The sequence below is a fragment of the Symphalangus syndactylus genome, chromosome 1 (assembly GCF_028878055.3).
Source record: "Symphalangus syndactylus isolate Jambi chromosome 1, NHGRI_mSymSyn1-v2.1_pri, whole genome shotgun sequence".
NCBI lineage: Eukaryota > Metazoa > Chordata > Mammalia > Primates > Hylobatidae > Symphalangus > Symphalangus syndactylus.
The window spans coordinates 110,082,284-110,107,785 of record NC_072423.2 but is presented as its reverse complement, the minus strand read 5'-3'; the positions used below and the strand labels follow the sequence as shown (position 1 = coordinate 110,107,785).

The 25,502-nt window shown below is 38.6% G+C and overlaps 1 protein-coding gene and 1 pseudogene across 7 annotated transcripts in view; one reads left to right on the top strand and one right to left on the bottom strand.

Annotated features, from left to right (window-relative positions):
- The window catches only part of DOCK3 (dedicator of cytokinesis 3), a 677,098-nt gene that overhangs the window by 136,085 nt on the left and 515,511 nt on the right, over positions 1-25,502 (top strand). For all 7 annotated transcript variants that reach the window (XM_055275673.2, XM_055275643.2, XM_055275636.2 and 4 more), the window contains exon 3: positions 9,727-9,767. In XM_055275673.2, the coding sequence (XP_055131648.1) occupies positions 9,727-9,767 (41 nt within the window). The remainder of the gene's footprint in view (positions 1-9,726; positions 9,768-25,502) is intronic.
- Positions 11,905-12,072, bottom strand: LOC129461834 (uncharacterized; annotated as a pseudogene).

Here is a 25,502-nt window from a genome sequence, read left to right as displayed (position 1 = left end):
GCTTTGTTCCGTTGCTGGTGAGGAACTGCGTTCCTTTGGAGGAGGAGAGGTGCTCTGTTTTTTAGAGTTTCCAGTTTTTTTGGTCTGTTTTTTCCCCATCTTTGTGGTTTTGTCTACTTTTTGTCTTCGATGATGGTGATGTACAGATGGGTTTTTGGTGTGGATGTCCTTTCTGTTTGTTAATTTTCCGTCTACCAGACAAGACCCTCAGCTGCAAGTCTGTTGGAGTTTACTAGAGGTCCACTCCAGACCCTGTTTGGCTGGGTGTCAGCACCGGTGGCTGCAGAACAGCAGATTTTCGTGAGACCACAAATTCAGCTGTCTGATAGTTCCTCTGAAAGTTTTATCTCAGAGGAGTACCCGGTTGAATGAGGTGTCAGTCTGTCCCTACTGGGGGGGTGCCTCCCAGTTAGGCTGCTCAGGGGTGAGGGACCCACTTTAGGAGGCAGTCTGTCCGTTCTCAGATCTCCAGCTGCGTGCTGGGAGAACCACTACTCTCTTCAAAGCTGTCAGTCAGACAGGGATATTTAAGGCTGTGGAGGTTCTCGCTGAGTTTTTGGTTGTCTGTGCCCTGCCCCCAGAGGTGGAGCCTACAGAGGCAGGCAGGCCTCCTTGAGCTGTGGTGGGCTCCACCCAGTTCGAGCTTCCTGGCTGCTTTGTTTACCTAAGCAAGCCTGGGCAATGGTGGGCGCCCCTCCCCCAGCCTCGTTGCCGCCTTGCAGCGTGATCTCAGACTGCTGTGCTAGCAATCAGCAAGACTCTGTGGGCATAGGACCCTCCGAGCCAGGTGCGGGACACAATCTCCCAGTGTGCCGTTTTCCAGGCCCGTTGGAAAAGCGCAGTATTAGGACGGGACTGACCCGATATTCCAGGTGCCGTCTGTTTCCCCTTTCTTTGACTAGGAAAGGGAACTCCCTGACCCCTTGCGCTTCCCGAGTGAGGCAATGCCTCGCCCTGCTTCGGCTCGCGCACAGTGCGCTTCACCGACTGTCCTGAACCCACTGTTAGGCACTCCCTACTGAGATGAAACCGGTACCTCAAGCAGAAATGCAGAAATCACCCGTCTTCTGTGTCGCTGGGGCTGGGAGCTGGAGACCGGAGCTGTTCCTATTCGGCCATCTTGGCTCCACCCCTCCCATAGGCTTTTTAAATAGGCTTTGATGGAACTGTGTTCCATAAGGAATCTCAGATAAAACTTTTTTTTTTAAAGCCAAGCCCAGCCATGGGTTTGTACCTTCAAATACCTATGAATTGGGTAAACTCATCTCCTCTTGAGGTTTCAAGACTATTTGAGGCCCCTAGGCCTTTCAGAAATTGACATTCTTTACTTACCACAGGTCAGGAATCTTGTACAGGGACAGTGTAGACAAGGTATGAGGTCAGTTTTCCCATGAGGCTTTCATTGCTCTACACATCAAGTTTGATTCCTTAAAGGAAAGCACACCAAGTTTGATTCCTTAAAGGAAAGCACACCAAGTTTGATTCCTTAAAGGAAAGCACACCATCCCAGTCAAAACCTTGGTAAAATAACCAGTTTCTCCAATTGTGTCCTGTTGCAAAAGAAAACATTCTTACTGCACTTATGCAAATAACTATATTGCCATTAATTAAGAATACTCACAAATAGTTTCCAAATTCTGGAGAAATCAGGTAGAGAGAAACAAATATGCTCCAAATTTTTTTCACAGGAGTATATTTCACTTAATTGTTAAAAGCTGTAAGTAGCTCAAAAGAAAAGTTTTCTTGACTCTGTAAAACAAAACAAAGGATCAGCAACATTTTAAGCAAAGTCAGAAAGATTACTTTGAACTTTTATTAGTTTAATCCATGCAGTTAACTCCTCTTCTGCTTGATATTCATGAATATTTCAGCTCTCCAGGAGAGTCCTAAAAGTTTTTCCTACATTCTGATGTCACAATCTCCAAACTTACCAGAAACCTGCATTCAAGAGCACCTGTCAAAGTTCTATAGCTGATTTTAAACCTTGAAGAGGTTTTTTCAAGGGATCAAAACGAGAAAACAATTGTTTTTGAAGAGGATCTAAACAAGAAAACAATTGTTTGTGGATGACAAAATTGTTTAGGGAAGCCCCTATTAAAGCCACAATTGACTAGGAATTTTAGTTACTTCTGTGGCATACAACAATTTTACATAACAATTTATAATTATTAATAACACACTAAATCATATCAGAATTATAGGAGTTTTTCATAATTTTGGAACACATACCAATAACATTTAAACAAATGCAGCCCAAAGAAAGCCAAACACCATTTTATATTTGACAGTGCTTCCTGTATGATTTGTATATACCAAATAAGCCGAATATGTCATTTTTGGACTTTAGGTGACCTAATAGCTAAAATATTAATTAAGTCAGAGAAAGTCATACTTTATAATTTGATTTTGGAAAGTTTGTCAAATATCAAAGTTTTTAGACTCTTCATATTAGAAAATAGAGTTCCATGTCACTATAAGTCATTCATTTAGCCAAAATGGTAACTCAAACATTTAAAAAAGGCAAAAACTAAGAGGGAAGACTTAGCTTTCCAAAGTGTCTTTTTTCTTTCCCTTCTTTTTCCTGTAGTGATTCAAAAGGGGCAAACAAAAATCCTTCTTTTTTTAAATGTAACATGAAAATCTATTTCAAGACAGAAAGCCACATTTCACTATTGCATTAGTGCACTATTAATGTCACACCCAATTCTTAAAACCTTATAGACAATTATATTCAATCTTAATCACTTTGACCATAAGGTAGATTCTCATAAACCTTTTTCATAACCGTTTAAAATTTTTGTTACAGAAGGCAGATTAGTGCTCTGAGAAAACCCTGTTGTACTTTTATTCCATTGTTCACACACAGACTTTTTTTACAAGATTAATTTTTCACAAATGTTTCACAACTTGCACAAACCTTCAACTATATCTTATCTAACTTAAAACAATTATTTAACCCTTTAATCTAGGGAAAACCACCTCACATTCACATGCCTTTTTATAATCTTTTACCAAATCACCTGTCACTTTCTTTACACACCTTGCAGGCAAAACTTTTTATTTCCCAAAGATTACTTAAGTCACATGAACTAAAAGGCATTGCACTTTTTACTTTTCTGACAAAATATTTGATATAAGTGCTTATGACCTTTAAACCAATTAATTAAAATCACAATCTTCAAACTTATCAGAAACTTCCATTCAAGAGCACCTGTTAAAGTTATATAGCTGACTATAAACCATCTTTTGAAGAGGATCAGAACAAGACAACAATTGTTCATGGATGACAAAATTCCTTAGGGCAGCCTCTATTAAAGCCTCATATCACACATAGAACACATATAAATACACAGATAGAAGAAGATCCAGTACTTTTAAGATTTTTTATTCACCAGTTTTTAGGTTTGTCTTCAAAGTATGCAGTTTTTAGGGCCTAATAAGCAGGCACAACTGGAAGGCAAAACAGATTAACAAAACCCCAAATTAAGGGTTCCATTTTTGTAGCAGATTCTGGATCCTTAAAAGAGAAACATGGAACAAGACAGTGCAATGATTTTACTGTGCATTTCATTGCAAAGCAACCCAAAGCCAATCAGCTCATTCTGTGATTAGCCCAACCCCATGAGATCTTATCTTGCAGTGGTGGGAGAGGAATATCTTCATTCCTTCCAGGTGGCCAAGAGCTTGCTTCTCTTATGCAAACATGCAAAGAGCCAAGTATCCCCCCATAACTGCAACTAGCCATTGCTAAAAATGTATTTCCTACCAAAGTATATTGTTTATGACACACCAAAATTCTCTCATAATGTGAATTTCTGATACACCCAAAAGTAAAAAACATCAGATAAAACAATGCAAAACAGAACAGAGCCTTATATTTTGAGAGGGATCTATCACTTCTGATTCCTGGGGATCCCATTCTGGAGGATGGTGGCTGTCTTCTAACAGCTCCACTAGGCAGTGCCCCAGGGGGGGACTCCATGTGGGGGCTCTTACCCCACCTTTCCCTTCTGCACTGCCCTAGCAGAAGTTCTCCATGAGGGCTCTGCCCCTGCAGCAGACTTGTGCCTGGACACCCAGGCATTTTCATACGTCCTCTGAAATCTAGGTGGAGGTTCCTAAACCTCAATTCTTGTCTTCTGTGTAGGGCCAATACCATGTAGAAGCTGCCAAGGCATGGGGCTTCCACCCTCTGAAGCAGCAGCCTGAGCTGTACCTTTCACCCTCTGAAGCAATGGCCTGAAGTGTACCTTTAGCCATAGCTGGAGCTGAAGCAGCTGGGACGCAGGGCACCAAGTCCTCAGGCTGCACACAGCAGTGGGGCCCTGGACCTTGCCCAGGAAACCATTTTTCCCTCCTAGGCCTCTGGGCCTGTGACGAGAGGGGCTGCCACGAAGATCTCTGATATGCCCCAGAGACACTTTCCTCATTGTCTTGGTGATTAACATTTGGCTCCTCATTACTTATGCAAATTTCTGCAGCAGGCTTGAATTTCTCCCCAGAAAATGGGTTTTTGTTTTCTACCACATCGTCAGGCTGCAGATTTTCCAAACTTTTATGCTAAGTCACCTCTTGAAAATGCTTTGCTCTTTAGAAATATCTTCCACCAGGTACCCTAAATCATCTCTTTCAAGTTCAAAGTTTCACAGATCTCTAGGGCAGGGGCAAAATATCGCCAGTCTCTTTGCTAAACTATAGCAAGAGTCACCTTTATTCCAATTCCCAACAAGTTCCCCTTCTCCATCTGAGACCACCTCAGCCTGGACTTCATTGTCAATATCACTATCAGCATTTTGGTCAAAATCATTTAACAAGTCTCTAGGAGGTTCCAAACTTTCCCACATCTTTCTGTCTTCTGAGCCCTCAGTCTCTAGGAAGTTCCAGACTTTTCCACATTTTCCTGTCTTCTTCTGAGCCCTCCAAACTGTTCCAGCCTCTGCCTGTTATCCAGTTCCAAAGTTGCTTCCACGTTTTTGGGTATCCTTATAGCAGCACCCTACACTCTGCCGTACCAATTTAGTGTATTAGTCTGTTCACATGCTGCTATGAAGAAATACCCAAGACTGGGTAATTTATAAAGAAAAGAGATTTAATTGACTCACAGTTCTGCATGACTGGGGAGGCCTCAGGAAACTTACAGTCATGGTGGAAGAGGAAGCAAACACGTCCTTCTTCACATGGCGGCAGATGAGAGAAGTGCTGAACAAAGGGGAGAAGGCTCCTTATAAAACCTTCAGATCTTGTGGGAACTCACTATCATGAGAACAGCATGGGGGTGACCGCCCCCAGATTCAGTTACCTCCCACTGGGTCCCTCTGCCAGCATGTGGGGATTAGAACTGAGATTACAATTCAAGGTGAGGTTTGGATGGGGACAGAGAGCCAGGCCATATTAGTGGGGAAGTGGGTGCGGGGAAACTTCTCTCTTCTGTGTATTTATATAGGATGATTGGAGATGGCCTTTCTGAGAAGATAACATTTGGGCAGAGAACAGATGGAAATGAGGAAGCAATCCTGAGATACTCTGAGTGGAAGGGGTTTGGGGAGGGGAAGAACAGTCCAGAAATATGGTGCAAAAAGTATAAAGGTGCCGAGGCGAGAACCTGCTTAGTAAGTTGAAGGAATTGCAGAGAGACTATTATGGCTGCAGTGGATGGATGGGATGGGGAGAAGCAGAGAGAGTGGTGGAAGTTGAGATCAGCAGAGGCTCTAATAAAGACTTTGGATTTTATTTTGATCTGGGATGCTTTTGGAGAGCTTAGAGCAGAGGAGTAACTAAGGCTTGAAAAGTTAAACTTTTCTTTTGGAATTTGAAGTTAATACCCAAACCATTTCCAATAATTCTTTCATTTCCATTCATTTGGGTAAAGTGGAAAAAGTCTGTGTTTCTTGCAATCATGCCGTGAGTAACATGTCCCTAGCTTAGAAGTTAGAGAGTTGCAGCAAGTTACTGAGGAAGGGAAGAGCTGGTATTTATAGGTAGAAGGGATAGAAGACCAATAGAGAACTTTTGGAGGCAATACTTGTTTAGCATTTTATAGAATTCAGTTATATTTTTCTGACTTAAGTTAGACATAAGTCTTTATAAACTTGAGTGTTGTAAGAATGCCGTCCTTTCTTTAATTTTCTATAAAAATTTATATCTGAAAATGTTAGAGTATAAAACTTTGCCTTAACCTTAAGTTCCTAGTAGTAATCAAACCAGCAGATATTTTACTCACCAAATGAGACTCTGATGTGTTCTTCAGTTAAATGCATATGATGACATTGAAATTGATGAACATTCAGACAATCTGAACATCAAGGGGAGTTTCACTTTCTTTGCTAGTATTCTGAAATTTTGGAAAGTCAAGATATTAATGATGAAAATGAAAGGGGAGAATATAATTGCAGAGGTAGATTTTCCAGAGTTCTTGGACAGTAGGTAAATTGACATTTGGAAAATACTTCATTGTGGTTCATTAAAAGCATATATTTCCTGTTGATTCATAATGATTTGGGAGATATTTTAGTTGTTTCTTTGAGAGCTTATGAACTTTTTTGGTTCATATGTAAGAAACAGAAATAATGAGTTGTTCTTCCCTTTCTCTTTTCCTTACTGTCTTCAATTCTTCTTAGTCATGGAATGGATACATTTGGCAAAGCTTGTAGCAGAGTTGCAGTTTTAAGAAAAGGTGATGGCTGAAGTTCACTGAGCAGAATTCTCATGTACACCTTATAATGGTGGCATCCCTTAGAGATGATAATGTGGTTTTGAAACTACTTAGATTAGTGATTGTCAGAGCTGGGGGATAGAAGTTAGGGAGGAGGGTTGACTACAAGAGAGCATGGTGTCACATTTGCATTATCATTATATGGTGTTAAATGTATCCACAGTATGCATTGAAGATTCCTTCAGTGTCTTCTCATGGCTTGTTAGCTCATTTCTTTTTGTCTCTGAATAACATTCCATTGAATGGATGTGCCACAGTTTTATTCACTCATCTGCTGAAGAATGACATCTTAGATGCTTTTGAGTTTTGGCAGAAAGTATAAAACTGCTCTAAACATCAATTTGTAGTTTTTTTGTGTGTGTGGATGTAAGTTTTCAACTCATTTGGGTAAATATAAGGAATGGATTGCTCAATCATGTGGTAACAATATGTTTAGTTTTGTTAGAAACTGCCAAACTGGGCCGGGCCCGGTGGCTCATGCCTGTAATCCCAGCACTTTGGGAGGCCGAGGCGGGCGGATCATGAGGTCGGGAGATCGAGACCATCCTGGCTTACACAGTGAAACCCTGTCTCTACTAAAAATACAAAAAATTAGCTGGGCGAGGTGGCCGGTGCCTGTCGTCCCAGCTCCTCGGGAGGCTGAGGCAGGAGAATGGCGTGAACCCCGGGGGGCGGAGCCTGCAGTGAGCCGAGATCGTGCCACTGCACTCCAGCCTGGGCGACAGTGAGACTCTGTCTCAAAAAAAAAAAAAAAAAGAAACTGCCAAACTGTCTTCCAGAGTGCCTTTGTACCATTTTGGATTTCCATCAACAGTGAATGAGAGTTCCTTTTGCTTTACATCTTCATCAGCATTTGGTTCGGTACAGTGTTCTGGATTTTGGCCACTGTGATAAGGCATGCAGTAGTATCTCATTGTTGTTTTAATTTGCAATTGCTTAATTACATAATGATGTTGAGCAGCTTCTCATATTCTTATTTGTCATCTCTGTATCTTCTTTGGTGAAGTGTCTGTTTAGATGTTTTGCTTATTTTTTAATTGGGCTGTTTTCTCCCCTCCCCTCCCCTCCTCTCCCCTCCCCTCCCCTCCCCTCCCCTTACCTCCTCTCCCCTCTCCTCTTCTTTTTTTTGAGATGGAGTCTCACTCAGTTGCCCAGGCTGGAGTGCAGTGGCACCATCTCAGCTCACTGCAACCTCTGCCTCCTGGGTTCAGGTGGTTCTCCTGCCTCAACCTCCTGAGTAGCTGGGATTACAGGTGTGTGCCACCATGCCTGGCTAATTTTTGTATTTTAGTAGAGATGAGGTTTCACCACATTGGTCAGGCTGGTCTCAAACTCCTGACCTCATGATCCGTCCACCTCAGCCTCCCAAAGTGCTGGGATTGCAGGTGTGAGCCACTGCGCCTGGCCGGGCTGTTTATTTTCTTATTGAGTTTTAAGAGTTCTTTGTATATTTTGGATAACATTCCTTTATCAGATATGTCTTTTGTAAGTATTTTCTCCCAGTTTGTGGCTTGTCATTTTATTCTCTTAACAATGCCTTTCACAGAGGAGTTTTTAATTTCAGTGAAGCTCTGTGTATCAGTTATTTCTTTCATGGATCATGCTTTTGGTGTTGTAGTTAAAAAGTCATTGCTGTACTCGAGGTTACTTAGATTTTCTCCTGTTTTGTTGGAGTTTTATAGTTTTGCAGTTTATGTTAAGGTCTGTGATCCATTTTGAGTTTATTTTTGTGACTAGAGTAAGATCTATGTGTAGATTCATTTTTTTTGCATATAGATGTCCAGTTGTTCCAGTACCATTTGTTGAAAGCTCTTTTTTTTTCCATTTTATTGCTTTTGCTTCCTTGTCAAAGATCAGTTGATTGTGTTTATGTGGATCTATTTCTGGATTCTCTATTCAGTTCTCTGTTTGCCTAATCTTTCACCAATATCATACTGTCTTGATTACTTTAGCTTCATAGTGTTCTCATTGCTTTTATGGAGGAGAGGCTCTTTGAAGAGACTTACTCTGCCATACCTCATGATGTCATTTTCTGTTATGTTTCTTAAAATACTGTAAAGTGTCACATTGCTAAGTTATCACCATTTTTCAAAAATAAGTGGAGAAATGAGACTCAAGATATAAAATGAGTTAATGAAATTTATTTTTTCAGCTATTGTTCTAAATAGGAGCAAGGCTCATCTCTTTTGTTGTTTGTTATATTTTCAGGTGAAAAAAGTTGATTCTTTTTTTTTCATAGCTTTGTTATTTTAAAAGTTAATATGTAGGGCAAACTCTCAACGATAACCTCTCAATTAATTTAGCTATCATCAGCAATCTCTTTATCTTCCTTCTTTAAATACAACTCTTGGCTTCCTCTCCTACCCATTGGAGCTGCTTCCTTTTAAACCCAAATAAAGAAATTATAGCAAAGCTCTGAAAATAATATATTGAAATTGAGAAAAGTTGGCAGTAAAATTTTCTTTCTCTGAAAATTGTTTTTTGTTGTGTAATTGAAACTTTTATTAGTATTGCTGAATGTGAATGCTAAAGGAAATAAATCAAGAAGGTGATCTGCACTAGCAAGGATGTTGACTTTAGCAGCTAGAAGGCAAAGAAATGAGAGTAATGTAGTATACTGCATGCGAGATTGAATGAGACTTCGAAACAGAAAGTCTGGGCTGTACTCCCTATCTGCCATGAAAAAAGTGATACAATTTTAGCATTTCTCTGCCCCAACACCTTCATGTAGGAATTTTTGTGCTGTTGAATTATATGTCCTCTGAAGTCTTTTCTAATTGCATTTTACTCAGTTGAAAGGGCTTTGTGCCTTGTAATGAAAATTAGAAATGTTTTATTCACCATATGACTGTTCCTTTTGGAGTAAGCTGCTGTGATAACTCTAGATCCTAATAAAGCCACAGTGGGTGTTTTAAGGAAAGATGTGCATTTATCTATTTTTTTCAAAAAATACTATTGTGTCTCTTATTGAACATGACATTGTGATTTTAATATCCTCTTATGCTTTGTTTTAGGTTGGTACAGAGGAGTTTCAACAAAGAAGCCAAATGTGAAGGTAATGAAAAGTTTATTGTTACCTTTTCTAATGTAGGAAGGAACTACCTTGTATGTTTGTTTGATATAACAACTCTTAGTGGTTCATCTTTTAATATTTTACAGTAGCCACAATGATTCTTTCCTTTACAAAACTGCAGCAAACTCTTCTCTGTCTCAGCATATTAAAGTGTTTCTTCTAAAAGGACAGGAAATGCAAATATGGTCATAGCTGCAAAGCTTATCTTGAAAAAGCCTATTCAGGCTTTTAAATATTTTTTTCTTTAAGGTATTTGACAAAAAGTAAATTGACTTATTCACAGGCCTAGTCCTGTGGAACCATATAATTAGATGAATTGTTTCTAAAATGCACAATGGAAAATATTTTCAAATAATCCAATTAGATATTTCTCTAATCATAATTTATTGAAATATTAATTTAAACAAGTTATTAGTATAGAATACTAATTTTATGTACTAGATTTTGTTTATTACAATTAATATTAATGAAACATAGTTTAATTAGCAGTTATAATACAGTTAGAAATAATCTTTCCCAGTGTATTTGCAAACACTTCTTTCTGCATATTTTTTCATGTAATTAATATAATCAGCTTTTCTTGTATGTTTCTGTAGCTTAATATTTGATGCAGTATGCTTTTGTTTGTATAGAAAAATACCAAAATTATCACTTTTTTCATTCAAAAAGAAAATTGTTTAGAGTTCTAATAATCAGTTTTGCCAGTAGAATCATTCAGTTTTATTAGTTTTAAGGTAATGATTATAAGGGAGACAGTATCTTTACATTTTAATGCCTCCTAGCTGTGGTTTCTCACTCTTGGCACTGTTGGCATTTTGGGCCAGATAATTCTTTATTGTGGGAGACAGTCTTGTGCAATGTGAGATGTTTAGCAGAGTATATGGCTTCTACCTACTAGATGCCAGAAACCCTCTGTCCCTTAGTGTGACAGCAAAAGAGGACTTCAGACATTGCTGAATTTGTCTTGGGGACAAAATGACCCCTGGTTGAGAACCACTGCTTATAGGTAATTTTTCTTATATTTCTAATTTTGAAGTACATTCATGAATGCTTATGTGGGAATAGTTTCTACTTGTGGTTTATTTTTTAAATTTTGATTTAAAATTGTTGAAAAGTTAGAACTGGAATAAATGAGGAATCTTATAAATGAATAGTTGTAATTTGTGATATTGCATGCTATTTATTTATTTTAGTAACATTTGTGGTCTTGGCCACCTCCCACTATCTTATTTCCAATACTAGTGTTTGAGGATCAGCGCGTGGACTGTGCTTATTAAAATTATTGTATGTTTGTGGTTAAAGTATGAAATTGATGCAGTTTGTAGCTTGAAAACATTATTGAGACAGGAATGATGGTACCCTTAAAATATTAAACATAACTGTTTTGATTATATCTTCCTACACAATGAAGTACTCCAAAGTTTAGTGGATTAAACTAATAAACATTTTATCTCTTACGCTTTTGTGGCTTGACTGGGTCAGCAGGGTAGCTAGTTATTCTGGCATGTGTGAGGTTACCTGTGTCAACAGTCAGCTATGGGGTCAGTGTCCAAGACATTCTGGTAGGAATGTCCAAGAGAGTTTACTCATATATCTGGCATCTTGGCAGGGTTGGCTGCAAGACTGTCTTCAGCTAGACCACCAAGATAACCAGGCTTCTCTATGTAGTCTCAGGGTTTCTCTGTTTCCATGTGGCTTCACATGGTTTATCCAGCAAGTAATTAGAGTTTTATTTTAGAGTTAAGGAAAAGTACCTGGAACCTCATACTTAGTTCTTAATTCTCTTTCCTACAAAAAAAGTTTTTGGACTCTGTGGGAGAGGCTATTTTGTGATTACTCTTAGCAGTGTTTTGACAAGCTGAACAAAATGAGGAACCTAACTCACACTACTCCAAAGAATGTTAGAGCTCGTTTTATCTGATCAGACTCCTGTAATTTCATTACTTTGGGGGCTAATGTGGTATTCAGAGATTGTATATTTTGGTAATATCTCTATTCTAGAATCTTAGGTTATTACAGCATTTATTAGCAACATGTATCTATATATCTCTTAATAGCTTGTATCTGTATTCTTAAGCAAATGTGGAAAGACAGTATTACTAACTTAATTTCATCCTGTGTCAGTGATATTTTATGGAACCAGTTATTTAGTGTTTGCAAAATATAATCATTTAGGGATACCACATCCTTAAAATGATACAAAAAAATGCGTTTCTGTATATCCTTTATTTGTGCTAATATTATGGTCCTACTACACTTGATCTTAGCCAAAAGGCTAAGAAGTGATCTTATTTCAGTCATAATAAGTAAAATTTTCTATAGGTTTTTCATAGATACTAGTGGTTAAAGGAAAAAATAAAGATGACTTATTAAAGTTTGTCTTTAGTCATGTATGATTTATACTAATAAGTAAAACACAAAATAGCTCAAGTAAAATAATATCTGAACTAGACAGTGAATATAGTTATTTATTTATTTGTTTATTTGTGAGTGAATGAACGAGATTGAGTCTCACTCTGTCATCCAGGCTGGAGTCCAGTGGCATGATTATAACTCACTATAGTCTCGAACTCCTGGGCTTAGGCTACCGTCCTCCCTCAACCTCCTGAGTAGCTGGGACTACAGGTGCATAGCACCACACCCGGCTAATTTTTTTTTTCCACTCTTTGTAAAGACGGGATATCTCTATCTTGCCCAGGCTGGTCTCGAACTCTGGAGCTCAATCGATGCTTCTGCCTCAGCCTCCCAAAGTGCTGGGATTACAGACATGAGCCACCGTGCCTGGCCAGCACTTAGATATATAAATAAATGATGAAACAGTTCTTCCTATAAAAGTTTTTAAAAATTTGCAAAGCTTAATCTTTTTGTTCCCTGTATTATTTTGTAGTAAAACATTTAGAAGGAAAAACTGGGGTGATTATAAAATACCCTTTCTGTTATGACTACATATTAAAATTTTGCAGTTTAAGAGAAGCATGACAGGCAGAAAGTATAACTAAATTTTATGTTAGATGATTTTCAGAATGATAGTTTATTGCCTTTTCATTTTTTGAGGACTTTGTTTTTTCTGCATACACTTCTACAGTAGAACTTACTTTAGTTTTATAATTTTAGAGACCAAAGCAAGGTTTTGAGACATAGTGTTCTGTTCCATTGCCGAAATGCCATGTTATGTATTTGTTAGAGCCATCAAAATATTAACTTTCTGGCCAGGCACAGTAGCTCTTGCCTATAATCCCAGCACTTTGGGAGACCCAGGCAGGTGGATCACTTGAGGCTAGGAGTTCGAGATCAGCCTGGCCAACATGGAGAAATGCTCTCTCTACTAAAAGCACAAAAATTAGCCTGACTTGGTGGTGCACTCCTGTAATCCCGGCTACTCGGGAGGCTGAGGCAGAAGAATCGCTTGAACTCGGGAGGTGGGGGTTACAGTGAGCCGAGATCTCGTGGACAACAAATGGAGACTCTGTCTCAAAAGAAAAAAAAAAAAAAAAAACAACCAAACAAAAATACTTAAGAGCATACATGAAGAATTAAGAATAAGAAATAAAATTGAGATAAAAGGACAACAGATACTTGATTTTAATTTTTTGCTTTTTATAAAATATATGCTCAAGAGGAATAATGAAATTCAGTACAGTTTATACTTCCATTTTGTGATTTCAGGATCAGCTTTTATACAATAATTGTGAACAGAATGCGTAGTATTCTGTGAGATAGGAACAGGGCCTTATGGAATGTTTTGCACAGCAAAAAAATTGCAAGACATGTTCATGGAATAGTAAATGTTTTAAGCTGGGTAAGGCATAGTGCAGGAGAGAGTGATGGATGGTAAGGCAGGAAAGGTGGATTGGACCTATATATTTAGAGTCATACGCCAAAGAAATCTAAGGAATTTACACTTTGGCAACAGGGAATCTATCGTTCAACAGAGACGTGGATCCATTACTGTCATACAGTATAACTATAAAATAGGGTTTATCAGAAAAACAAAAGGTAAATATTGAAGGTATTTACTGTCAAGAGAATTACTTGAACTCGGGAGGCAGCGCTTCAAGCGATTGAACCTCCTTGAATATTTAAGGTAAATATTGAAGTATTTATGGATAATTTCTGAAATTTTCTCTAAAAATACTATAATGGGTAAAATGTATGTAGATTGATGAGTCAAGATTGGCAAAATGTTGATAATTGTTGAAGCTGAGTGATGGATTTGTGGAGATTCATTATACTGTTGTCTAATTTTGTCTGTATTTGAAATGGGTTATTACTTATCTCATGGAATTGTAATGAGGAATCAATGAGTTGTTATGAAGCCCTTATTGCAGTGCCTAGCACATAAGAACATGATAATTCTTTTGCACTATCATCTTTTACTATTAAAGAATAGCACTGCAAATGAGACTGTAAAGACTGCCAACACTTTGGAGGACAGAGAAAGAGGAACTGGCAAAAAAAGACTAATGGAGGTCATAGTTGGCCAAGGAGAACATTTTTTTAAAAAAAGGGTAATTAATGGTTTCAGGTACTGTGGAGTAGAATGAGTACTGAATAGGGGCATATAGTTATACTCATAGCTATGAATTTTTACAGTGAAAGAACAGAAAGAAAAATCAGCAAAGGGGAAAAGGTGTTGGGGCAACAATCTGTGATGAATTTATCTTTTGGTGTGCTGCTGAATTCAAGTTACTAGTATTTTGTTGAGGATTTTGGTCTGTGTTCAGGGATATTGGCCTATAGTTTTCTCTTTTTGTTGTGTCCTTGAAAGATTTTGGTGCTAGGATATTGGTTTAGTAGAATGAGTTAAGGAAGGGTCCCTCTTCCTTGATGTTTTGGAATAGTTTCAGTGAGATTGGTGGCAGCTCTTCTTTGTACATCTAATAGAGTTTGGCTGTGAATCCGTCTGGTCCAGGACTTGCTTTGGTTGATAGGTTTTTTATTACTGATTCAATTTTTGAAGTTGATATTGGTCTGTTCAGGGTTTCAATTTCTTCCTGATTCAATCTTGGGAGCTTGTGTGTTTCCAGGAATTTATCCATTTCCTCTAGATTTTCTAGTTTCCAGTTTGCTGTAGATCTTCTACGTGTTCCTAGTAGTGTTTGAGGATCTTTCGTATTTCTATGGGATTGGTTATAATGTCACCTTTGTCATTTCCGATTGTACATATTTGGATCTTTTCTCTTTTTTCTTTCTTAATCTACCTAGCAGTCCATCAATCTTGTTGATTCTTTGTGTGGATTTTGGGGTCTCAATTTTGTTCAGTTCTGCTCTGATTTTAGTTATTTGTTTTCTTCTGCTATCTTTGGGGTTACTTTGTTCTTGTTTTTCTAGTTCCTTCAGGTGTAATTGCTAATTTTTTTTCTAACTTTTTGAGGTAGGTGTTTAGCATTATAAACTTGCCTATTAACTCTGCATTTGCTTCATACCAGAGGTTTTGGTATGTTGTGTCTGTTCTCATTTATTTTAAATAATTTTTTGATTTCTGCCTTAATTTTGTTGTTTACCCAACATTCATTCAGGAGCAAGTTTTTAAATTTCCATGTAATTATGTGGTTTTGAGTAGTCTTCTTGGTATTCATTCCTGTTTTTATTCCATTGTGACCTGAGAATATAGTTTGTATGACTTCATTTTTTTGAATTTATTGAAACTTGCTTTATGGTTGAGCATGCAGTCAATCTTGGAATATGTTCTGATTTCATTCTCTTCTGTAGATGAGAAAAATTTGAGAATATCCCGTGGTTGATGGGTGGAGTATTCTGTACATGTCTGTTAGGTCTGACTAGTCAACTGTTGAGTTTAAATCCAGATGTTGTTTGTTAGTTTTCTGTCTCAGTGATCTAATGCTGTCAGTGGGATATTGAAATCCCCCACTATGGCCGAATGCAGTGGCTTATGTCTGTAATTCTAGCACTTTGGGAGGCTGAGGCGGGCAGATCATTTGTGGCCAGGAGTTCAAGACTAGCCTGGCCAACAACAAAATTCAACATTGTGTTGAATTTTGTTCAACACAAAAATTAGCCAGGCATGGTAATGCATACCTGTAGTCCCAATTACTCAGGAGGCTGAGACAGGATAATTGCTTGAACCCAGCGGCAGAGGTTGCAGTGAGCGGAGATTGTGCCACTGCACTCCAGCCTGGGTGACAGAACGAGGCTCCATTAAAAAAAAAATCCCCTACAGTTATTGTGAGGTTGTCTAAGTCTTTTTGTAGGTTTAGAGGTGCTTATTTTAGGAATCTGTGTGTTCCATTGTTGGGTGCGTATGTATTTAGAATGGTTAAGTCTTGTTGAATTCAACTCTTCATCATTATATCATGCTCTTGTTTGTCCTTTTTTTTATTGTTGCTTTAAAGTCTCTTTTATCTGATACAAGAATAGTAACCCCTGATCTTTTTTATTTTTTATTTGCATAGTAGATCTGTCTTCAGCCCTTTACCTTGAGCCTATGGGTGTTGTCACATCTGAGATGGATCTCCTGAAGATGGCAGACAGATGGGTCTTTTTGTTGTTGTTCTTCAACTTGCTACTCTTTGCCTTTTAGGTTGAGTGTTTAGACTATTTACATTCAACATTAATACTGATATGTGATGTTTTGATCCTATCGTGAAGTTGTTAGCTGGCTGCTTTTTAGTTTCTAATGTGTAGTTGCTTTATAGGCTATATACTTAAGTGGGGTTGTGTGACAGCAGGTATCACTCTTTTTTTTTTTTCCCTTAAATATTCTTTTTTTTAAATTTTATTTTATTATTATTATACTTTAAGTTTTAGGGTGCATGTACACAATGTGAAGGTTTGTTACATATGTATCCATGTGCCATGTTGGTGTGCTGCACCCATTAACTCGTCATTTAGCATTAGGCATATCTCCAAATGCTATCCCTCCCCCCTCCCCCCTCCCCCCACCCCACAACAGTCCCCAGAGTGTGATGTTCCCCTTCCTGTGTCCATGTGTTCTCATTGTTCAATTCCCACCTATGAGTGAGAACATGCGGTGTTTGGTTTTTTGTCCTTGCAATAGTTTACTGAAAATGATGATTTCCAGTTTCATCCATGTCCCTACAAAGGACAGGAACTCATCATTTTTTATGGCTGCATAGTATTCCATGGTATATATGTGCCACATTTTCTTAATCTAGTCTATCGTTGTTGGACATTTGGGTTGGTTCCAAGTCTTTGCTATTGTGAATAGTGCCACAATAAACATACGTGTGCATGTGTCTTTATAGCAGCATGATTTATAATCCTTTGGGTATAAACCCAATAATGGGATGGCTGGGTCAAATGGTATTTCTAATTCTAGATCCCTAAGGAATCGCCACACTGACTTCCACAATGGTTGAACTAGTTTACAGTTCCACCAACAGTGTAAAAGTGTTCCTATTTCTCCACATCCTCTCCAGTACCTGTTGTTTCCTGACTTTTTAATGATGGCCATTCTAACTGGTGTGAGATGGTATCTCATTGTGGTTTTGATTTGCATTTCTCTGATGGCTAGTGATGATGAGAGCATTTTTTCATGTGTTTTTTAGCTGCATAAATGTCTTCTTTTGAGAAATGTCTGTTCATGTCCTTCGCCCACTTTTTGATGGAGTTGTTTGTTTTTTTCTTGTAAATTTGTTTGAGTTCATTGTAGATTCTGGATATTAGCCCTTTGTCAGATGAGTAGGTTGTGAAAATTTTCTCCCATTTTGTAGGTTGTCTATTGATTCTGATGGTAGTTTTCTTTTGCTGTGCAGAAGCTCTTTAGTTTAATTAGATCCCATTTGTCAATTTTGGCTTTTGTTGCCGTTGCTTTTGGTGTTTTAGACATGAAGCCCTGGACTTCATCTGTGGGATGCGAGGCTGGTTCAACATATGCAAATCAATAAATGTAATCCAGCATATAAACAGAACCAAAGACAAAAACCACATGATTATCTCAATAGATGCAGAAAAGGCCTTTGACAAAATTCAACAACCCTTCATGCTAAAAACTCTCAATAAATTAGGTATTGATGGGACGTATCTCAAAATAATAAGAGCTATCTATGACAAACCCACAGCCAATATCATACTGAATGGGCAAAAACTGGAAGCATTCCCTTTGAAAACTGGCACAAGACAGGGATGCCCTCTCTCACCACTCCTATTCAACATAGTGTTGGAAGTTCTGGCAAGGGCAGTTAGTCAGGAGAAGGAAATAAAGGTATTCAATTAGGAAAAGAGGAAGTCAAATTGTCCCTGTTTGCAGATGACATGATTGTATATCTGGAAAACCCCATTGTCTCAGCCCAAAATCTCCTTAAGCTGATAAGCAACTTCAGCAAAGTCTCAGGATACAAAATCAATGTACAAAAATCACAAGCATTCTTATACACCAATAACAGACAGAGAGCCAAATCATGAGTGAACTCCCATTCACAATTGCTTCAAAGGGAATAAAATACCTAGGAATCCAACTTACAAGGGACTTGAAGGACCTCTTCAGGGAGAACTACAAACCACTGCTCAATGAGATGAAAGAAGATACAAACAAATGGAAGAACATTCCATGCTCATGGGTAGGAAGAATCAATATCGTGAAAATGGCCATACTGCCCAAGGTAATTTATAGATTCAATGCCATCCTTATCAAGCTACCAATGACTTTCTTCACAGAATTGGAAGAAACTACTTTAAAGTTCCTATGGAACCAAAAAAGAGTCCGCATCACCAAGTCAATCCTAAGCCAAAAGAACAAAGCTGGAGGCATCACACTACCTGACTTCAAACAATACTACAAGGCTACAGTAACCAAAACAGCATGGTACTGGTATCAAAACAGAGATATAGACCAATGGAACAGAACAGAGCCCTCAGAAATAATGCCGCATATCTACAGTTATCTGATCTTTGAGAAACCTGACAAAAACAAGCAATGGGGAAAGGATTCCCTATTTAATAAATGGTGCTGGGAAAACTGGCTAGCCATATGTAGAAAGCTGAAACTGGATCCCTTCCTTATACCTTATGCAAAAATTAATTTAAGATGGATTAAAGACTTACATGTTAGACCTAAAACCATAAAAACCCTAGAGGAAAACCTAGGCAATACCATTCAGGACATAGGCATGGGCAAGGACTTCATGTCTAAAACACCAAAAGCAATGGCAACAAAAGCCAAAATTGACAAATGGGATCTAATTAAACTAAAGAGCTGCTGCACAGCAAAAGAAACCACCATCAGAGTGAATAGGCAACCTACAGAATGGGAGAAAATTTTTGCAACCTACTCATCTGACAAAGGGCTAATATCCAGAATCTACAATGAACTCAAACAAATTTACAAGAAGAAAACAACCCCATCAAAAAGTGGACGAAGGACATGAACAGACACTTCTCAAAAGAAGACATTTATGCAGCCAAAAAATACATGAAAAAATGCTCATCATCACTAGCCATCAGAGAAATGCAAATCAAAATCACAATGAGATACTATCTCACACCAGTTAGAATGGCCATCATTAAAAAGTCAGGAAACAACAGGTGCTGGAGAGGATGTGGAGAAATAGGAACACTTTTACACTGTTGGTGGGACTGTAAACTAGTTCAACCATTGTGGAAGTCAGTGTGGCGATTCCTCAGGGATCTAGAACTAGAAATACTATTTGACCCAGCCATCCCATTACTGGGTATATACCCAAAGGATTATAAATCATGCTGCTATAAAGACACATGCACACGTATGTTTATTGCGACACTATTCACAATAGCAAAGACTTGGAACCAACCCAAATGTCCATTAATGATAGACTGGATTAAGAAAATATGGCACATATACACCATGGAATATTATGCTGCCATAAAAAATGATGAGTTCCTGTCCTTTGTAGGGACATGGATGCAGCTGGAAACCATCATTCTGAGCAAAGTATTGCAAGGACAAAAAACCAAACACCGCATGTTCTCACTCATAGGTGGGAATTGAACAAAGAGAACACATGGACACAGGAAGGCGAACATCAGACACCAGGGACTGTTGTGGGGTGGGGGAGGGGGGAAGGATAGCATTAGGAGATATACCTAATGCTAAATGACGAGTTAATGGGTGCAGCACACCAACATGGCACATGTATAGGTATGTAACAAACCTGCACATTGTGCACATGTACCCTAAAACTTAAAGTATAATAATAAAAAAAAGGATGTTTATGTCTTCCATCATTGCTTAGATTGCTTTAGAAATTTCTTTGTGTCGGCTGGACATGTGGCTCATGCCTGTAATCCCAGCACTTTAGGAGGCCAAGGCGGGTGGATCACCTGAGCTCAGGAGTTTGAGACCAGCTTGGCCAACATGGCAAAACCGCGTCTCTACTAAAAATACAGAAATTAGTTGGGCATGGTGGCACGCGTCTGTAGTCCCAGCCACTAGGGGGCGCTGAGGCAGGAGGATTGCTTGAACCTAGGAGGCAGAGATTGCAGTGAGCCAAGATTGTGCCACTGCACTCCAGCCTGGGTGACGGAGTGAGACTCCGTCTCAAAAAAAATAAAATGAAAAAAATAAGAGTTTCTTTGTGTTGCTTTTTAACCTCATTTTGGATCTTGTTGAGCTTCCTTGCAGTCCGTGCTTTGAATTCTTTATATGTCATTTCTGAGTCTCCATTTTGGTTAGAGACCATTGTTGGACAGGTTGTGCAATTCTTTGATGGTGTCACTATATTCATATTTTTCATGGTGCCAGAATTCTTGCCCTGGTTCTTTCTCATCTGGAGACACTGGCACTTCTAATTTTAAAAATTATTTTTGTGTGAATAGGATTTTTTCTTTCTCTTTCTTTCCCTATGATATTTTTTGTTTGTTTTCTCTCTCCTCCTTAGGATGTGCAATAGTAGAGAATGCTGGGTAGGGACTTTTGGCTTTGCTTCTGTAGCCCTGTGCACACACTTTGGCAGGTTTTATATTCAGCTGTGCAGTTCAACCTACAATCCAATAGATGGCACTTATAGGTAAGAGCCACCTGTGACCAATGGGGCTGAGTATGTACTTGATCCTTGTTTACTGGCAGAGTCTCTCTTACTTCAGGCGGTAGACTGATTCATGAAATACACAGTGGTCTGAGCTTCCTGCTCAGCCCCAGGGAAGTGGGGTCCATGATGGGTAGGGTGGACCATGCAGGTCTGCCTATAGGTCCTCTAGTGCTGGCACAAGCACCAGCACTGAGGGAGAATACAGTGGGTGGCCACCGAGCACTCAGAAGAGTGCCTAGGTGTGGAGATGGGAAACCTCCTTGGCCCCAAATTCTCTGCACATGAATGGTGGGGTTGAGGTGGCCTAAACTCCTAATCCAGGAAATTGGGTACTCTAGATGTCTGAAGATCTGCCTGGGCATGTAGCAGGGAAGGGCCCCTTTGCACCAGGATTTATGCACAAGAGGGGTGGGGCAACTCAGGCTGCCAAACCAGGCAAGCAGGTGCTCTGAATGCCTGGAGATCTGCTTGGGTGTAGCAGAGAGGGCTTCCCTGCACCAGGATCTCTGTGCAGTAAGGGTGGGGCAGCTCAGGCGGCTGATCCAGATGAGCTAGAACTCCAAATGCCTGGAGACCTACCTGGGCGTGGAGTGGAGAGGGTCTTGCTGCACCATGGTCAATGTCCATAAAGGATGGGATGGCACAGTCTGCTGGTCTAGGCAAGCGGATGCCGCATATGCCTGAATTTCTGCCTGGGAGTGGAATGGAGAGGACCTTGCTGCATATTGATCTCAGGGAAGCAGGCTGGGGCATCCAGCAATGACACATGCAGAATGGTTCCAGGTCACCAAGCTGGCCCTGGCTGCCAGTCTCATTGCCCTGGAGAAACTGCAGTTGCAGCAGTTCTCCCACCACAGGCTTGTGACAGGGTAGAGCACACTTCAAGTACCTACTGCTAATGTGCTTTCCACAGTTCTGTCTGTGGAGGCCTCTACCCTACTTCAGAACAGGTACTCCGATCTCTGGTTCAAGACTAAAATGCCTAGATGGTCATGCTGCCAGGTTGCCAAAGAATGGCTTTGTATGCACCTGGATTAAAAATGACATTCTGCTCTTGGGCCTGGGCCTGGAAAACCATATGCATCTTTTCCTGGTATCTTTTTCTCACAGCATCTCCAAGCCTCTCCCCAATTTAACTCTAGTGCTTGGGAGAAACAGAGTACTGTCCCTTGGCCTGGCTTGCATAGATCCCCAGTGGAAAGGTAAGTTCCAGAGGGAGATTCTCTGCCTCTTGCACATACTAGGGCTTCACTCACTTTTATCAGCTGGACACTGTCACAGGAGTTGTTTGCTGGTATTTTCCTCCCTGGGATCTGAGGTTTCTTCACAATTCTGGTGGATTTGTATTTTCCTTCTTGAATTAAAGCTCAGAGAGTTGATCTTTATCAACTCTTGCTGTTTCCAAATGGCTAAGGCATGCTAAAAGCCTCTAATCTGCCATTTTCTAAATTCTTCATTCTAAATACTAGTCCTTCTTTCAATATATGTAGCCTGCGTTTTTGTTTTCTTAATGTTGTGTTTTGAGGAGTAGATATTAACTTCAAGGAAGTCCAATTTGTCATTTTAAACTTTTTATTGTTGAGGTTTCTTATGTTTTGTCTTTATTGTAGTTGTCTAACTTATCATCTGTTGGTTTTGGTCAGTTTATATTTTAAGAAATCTGTCCACTTTACATTTTTGGATTTGTTTTAATTAATCATACTGTTAGTTTTTAATGCATGTGAGGTAGTTAGTGATAATTCTCATTTATTTCAGATTTTAGGAATTTGTGTTCTCTCTTTTTCTTGATCAAGTCTAACTAGGTTTTTGTTGCTTTTGTTGATGTTTTAAAAAATCAACTTTTAACTTTCTGATTTTTTTGTCTGTTATTTAACATATATCTGCTCTTATCCTATTCATTTTACTGACTTAGGGTTTATTCACTTCTATTTTTAAAAGATATTTTTATTGGATATACAATTCTAGGTGAAGATTTAAATACATCAATTTATTGTCTCCTGGCTTTACAGTATTTCTTTTTTAAAAAATTGATATATCACAGTTGTACATATTTATGGGATACATGTGATGTTTTGATACTTGCATATGATGTGTAATGATCAAAACCAGGGTAATTGGGATATATCCATCACCTCAAACATTCATATTTCCTTTCTGTTGGAAACATTGCAGTTTTTCTCTTCTGGCTATTTTGAAATATACAATAAATTATGAACTGTAATTTCCCTACTGTACTATCGCATACTAGAACTTATTCCTTTTAACTGTATTTTAGTACCTATTAATCAACTTCTCTTCATTGCCTTCTCCCGCTTCCTTTCCAGCTTCTGGTAACCATCATTCTACTCTGTCTTTTCATGAGATCCACTTATTTAGCTCCCACATAAGAGTAAGAACATACAGTATTTTTCTTCCTGTGACTGTATTTTTTCTTTAAAATTATGGATTTGGCGGGATACATGTGCAGGTTTGTTACATGAGTATATTGTGTAATGAGGGATGGGGTTTGGGCTTCTAGAAAACCCATCATCCACATAATGACCATAGTACCCAAGAAGTAGTTTTTCAATTTTTGCCTCTCTCCCTCCTTCCTGCTTCTTGGAGTCCCCATTGTCCACTGCTTTCCATCTTTATGTTACGTGTACTCATTGATTAGCTCCTACTTATAAGTGAGAACTTGTGGTATTTGTTTTTCTGTTTCTGTGGTATTTCATTTCACATAATGGCCTCAGCTGCATCCATGTTGCTGCAAAGAACATGATTTCATTCTGTTTTATGGCTGCCTAGTATTTCATGTTTTATATATAACCACATTTTCTTTATCCAATCCACTGTTGATGGACACTTAGGTTGATTCCATGACTTTGCTGTTGTGATTAGTTCTGTGATGGACATATGTGTGCAGGTATCTTTTTGATAAAACAGTTTCTTTTCCTTTAGGTGGATACCCAGTAGTGGGATTGCTGGGTTGAATGGCAGTTCTATTTTTTTTTTTTTTTTGAGAAGTCTCCAAATTGCTTTCCACAGGGGCTGAACTAATTTACATTCCCCCCAAAAGTTTGTAAGTGTTTCCTTTTCTCTGCATCCTTGAGAACATCTGTTATTATTTGACTTTTTAATAATAGCCATTCAGACTGGTATGAGGTGGTATCTCTTTGTGGTTTTAATTTGCTTTTCCCTGATGAATAGTTATATTGAGCATTTTTTCATGTATGTTGGCTGCTTCTGTGTCTTGTTTTGAGATGTGTCTATTCATGTCCTCTGCTCACTTTTTAATGGGGATATTTGTAATTTTCTTGTTGATTTAAGTTCCTTATAGATTCTAGATAGTAGTCCTTTGTCAGATGCATAGTTTGCAAATATTCTTTCCCACTCTTAGATTGTGTGTTGGCTCTTGATTTCTTCTTTTGTTATGTAGAAGCTATTTAGTTTAATTTAAACCCCATTTGTCTATTTCTGTTTTTTTCATATTTGCTTTCAAAGTCTTAGTTATAATTATTCGCCTAGGCTAGTGTGTTGAAGTTGTTTCTTTTTCTCCCCTCCCCCCATCTTTTTTTTTATTTTGGCGAACAGGGTCTTGCTCTGTCATCCAGGTTGGAGTACAGTATTGTGATCATAGCTCATTGAAGCCTTGAACTCCTGGGCTCAAGTGATCCTTCTGCCTCAGCTTTCAGAGTTGTTTGAACTACAGATGAACACCATCAAACCAGCTGTTTTTTTGTTTGTTTGTTTGTTTTGTGGTCTCATTTCACTGTGTTGCCCAGGCTGATCTTGAGCTCCTGACCTCAAGCAGTCCTCTTTGTTTTGGCCACCCAATGTGCTGAGATTACAGATGTGAGTCACCGTGCTGGGCTTTTCCTATGTTTTCTTCTAGGATTGCTATAGTTTCAGGCCTTACATTTAAGTTGTTAATCCATGTTGAGTTAACTCTTTGTAAGTGATGAGAGAGATCTATTCAGTATCATTCTTCTGCATAAGGCTAGCCAGTTTTCCTAGCACCATTTATTGAATAAGGTGTTCTCTCCCCGTTGTTTACTTTTCTCAACTTTGTCAAAGATCAGTTGATTGTAGGTATGTGGCTTTATTTCTGGCTTTTCTATGTTTCATTAATCTACGTGTCTATTTTTGTACCATTACCACGCTGTTTCATTACTGTAGCTTTGTAGTATAGTTTGAAGTGAGATAATGTGATGCTCCTGGGTTTGTTCTTTCTGCTTTGGATTACTTTGTCTATTCAGGTGCTTTTTTGGTTTTAAAAATAATTTTTCAATTATTTTTTCTAATTCTGTAAAAAATGATATTGGTAATTTGATAGGAATTGTGCTGAATCTGTAGATTATTTTGGGCAGCATGGTCATTTTAATGATACAGATCTTTGAATTAGCATTGAATGTTTTTCCACTTGTTTGTGTCATCTATGATTACTTTCATTAGTGTTTTGTTGTTTTCCTTATAGAGATCTGTCACCTCTTTGGTTAAATGTATTCCTAGGTATTGTATTGTATTGTATTGTATTGTATTGTATTGTATTGTATTGTATTGTATTGTATTTTTGTGGCAGTTGTAAATGGGATTGAGTTCTTGATTTGGTTCTCAGCTTGAATGCTATTGAAGTATAGACGTGACACTGGTTTTTGTATGTCGAAGTTTGTATCCTGAAACTTTACTGAAGTAATTTATCAGGACTAGGAGACTTCTGGAGGAATCTTTAAAATATTTTAGGGATAGGGTC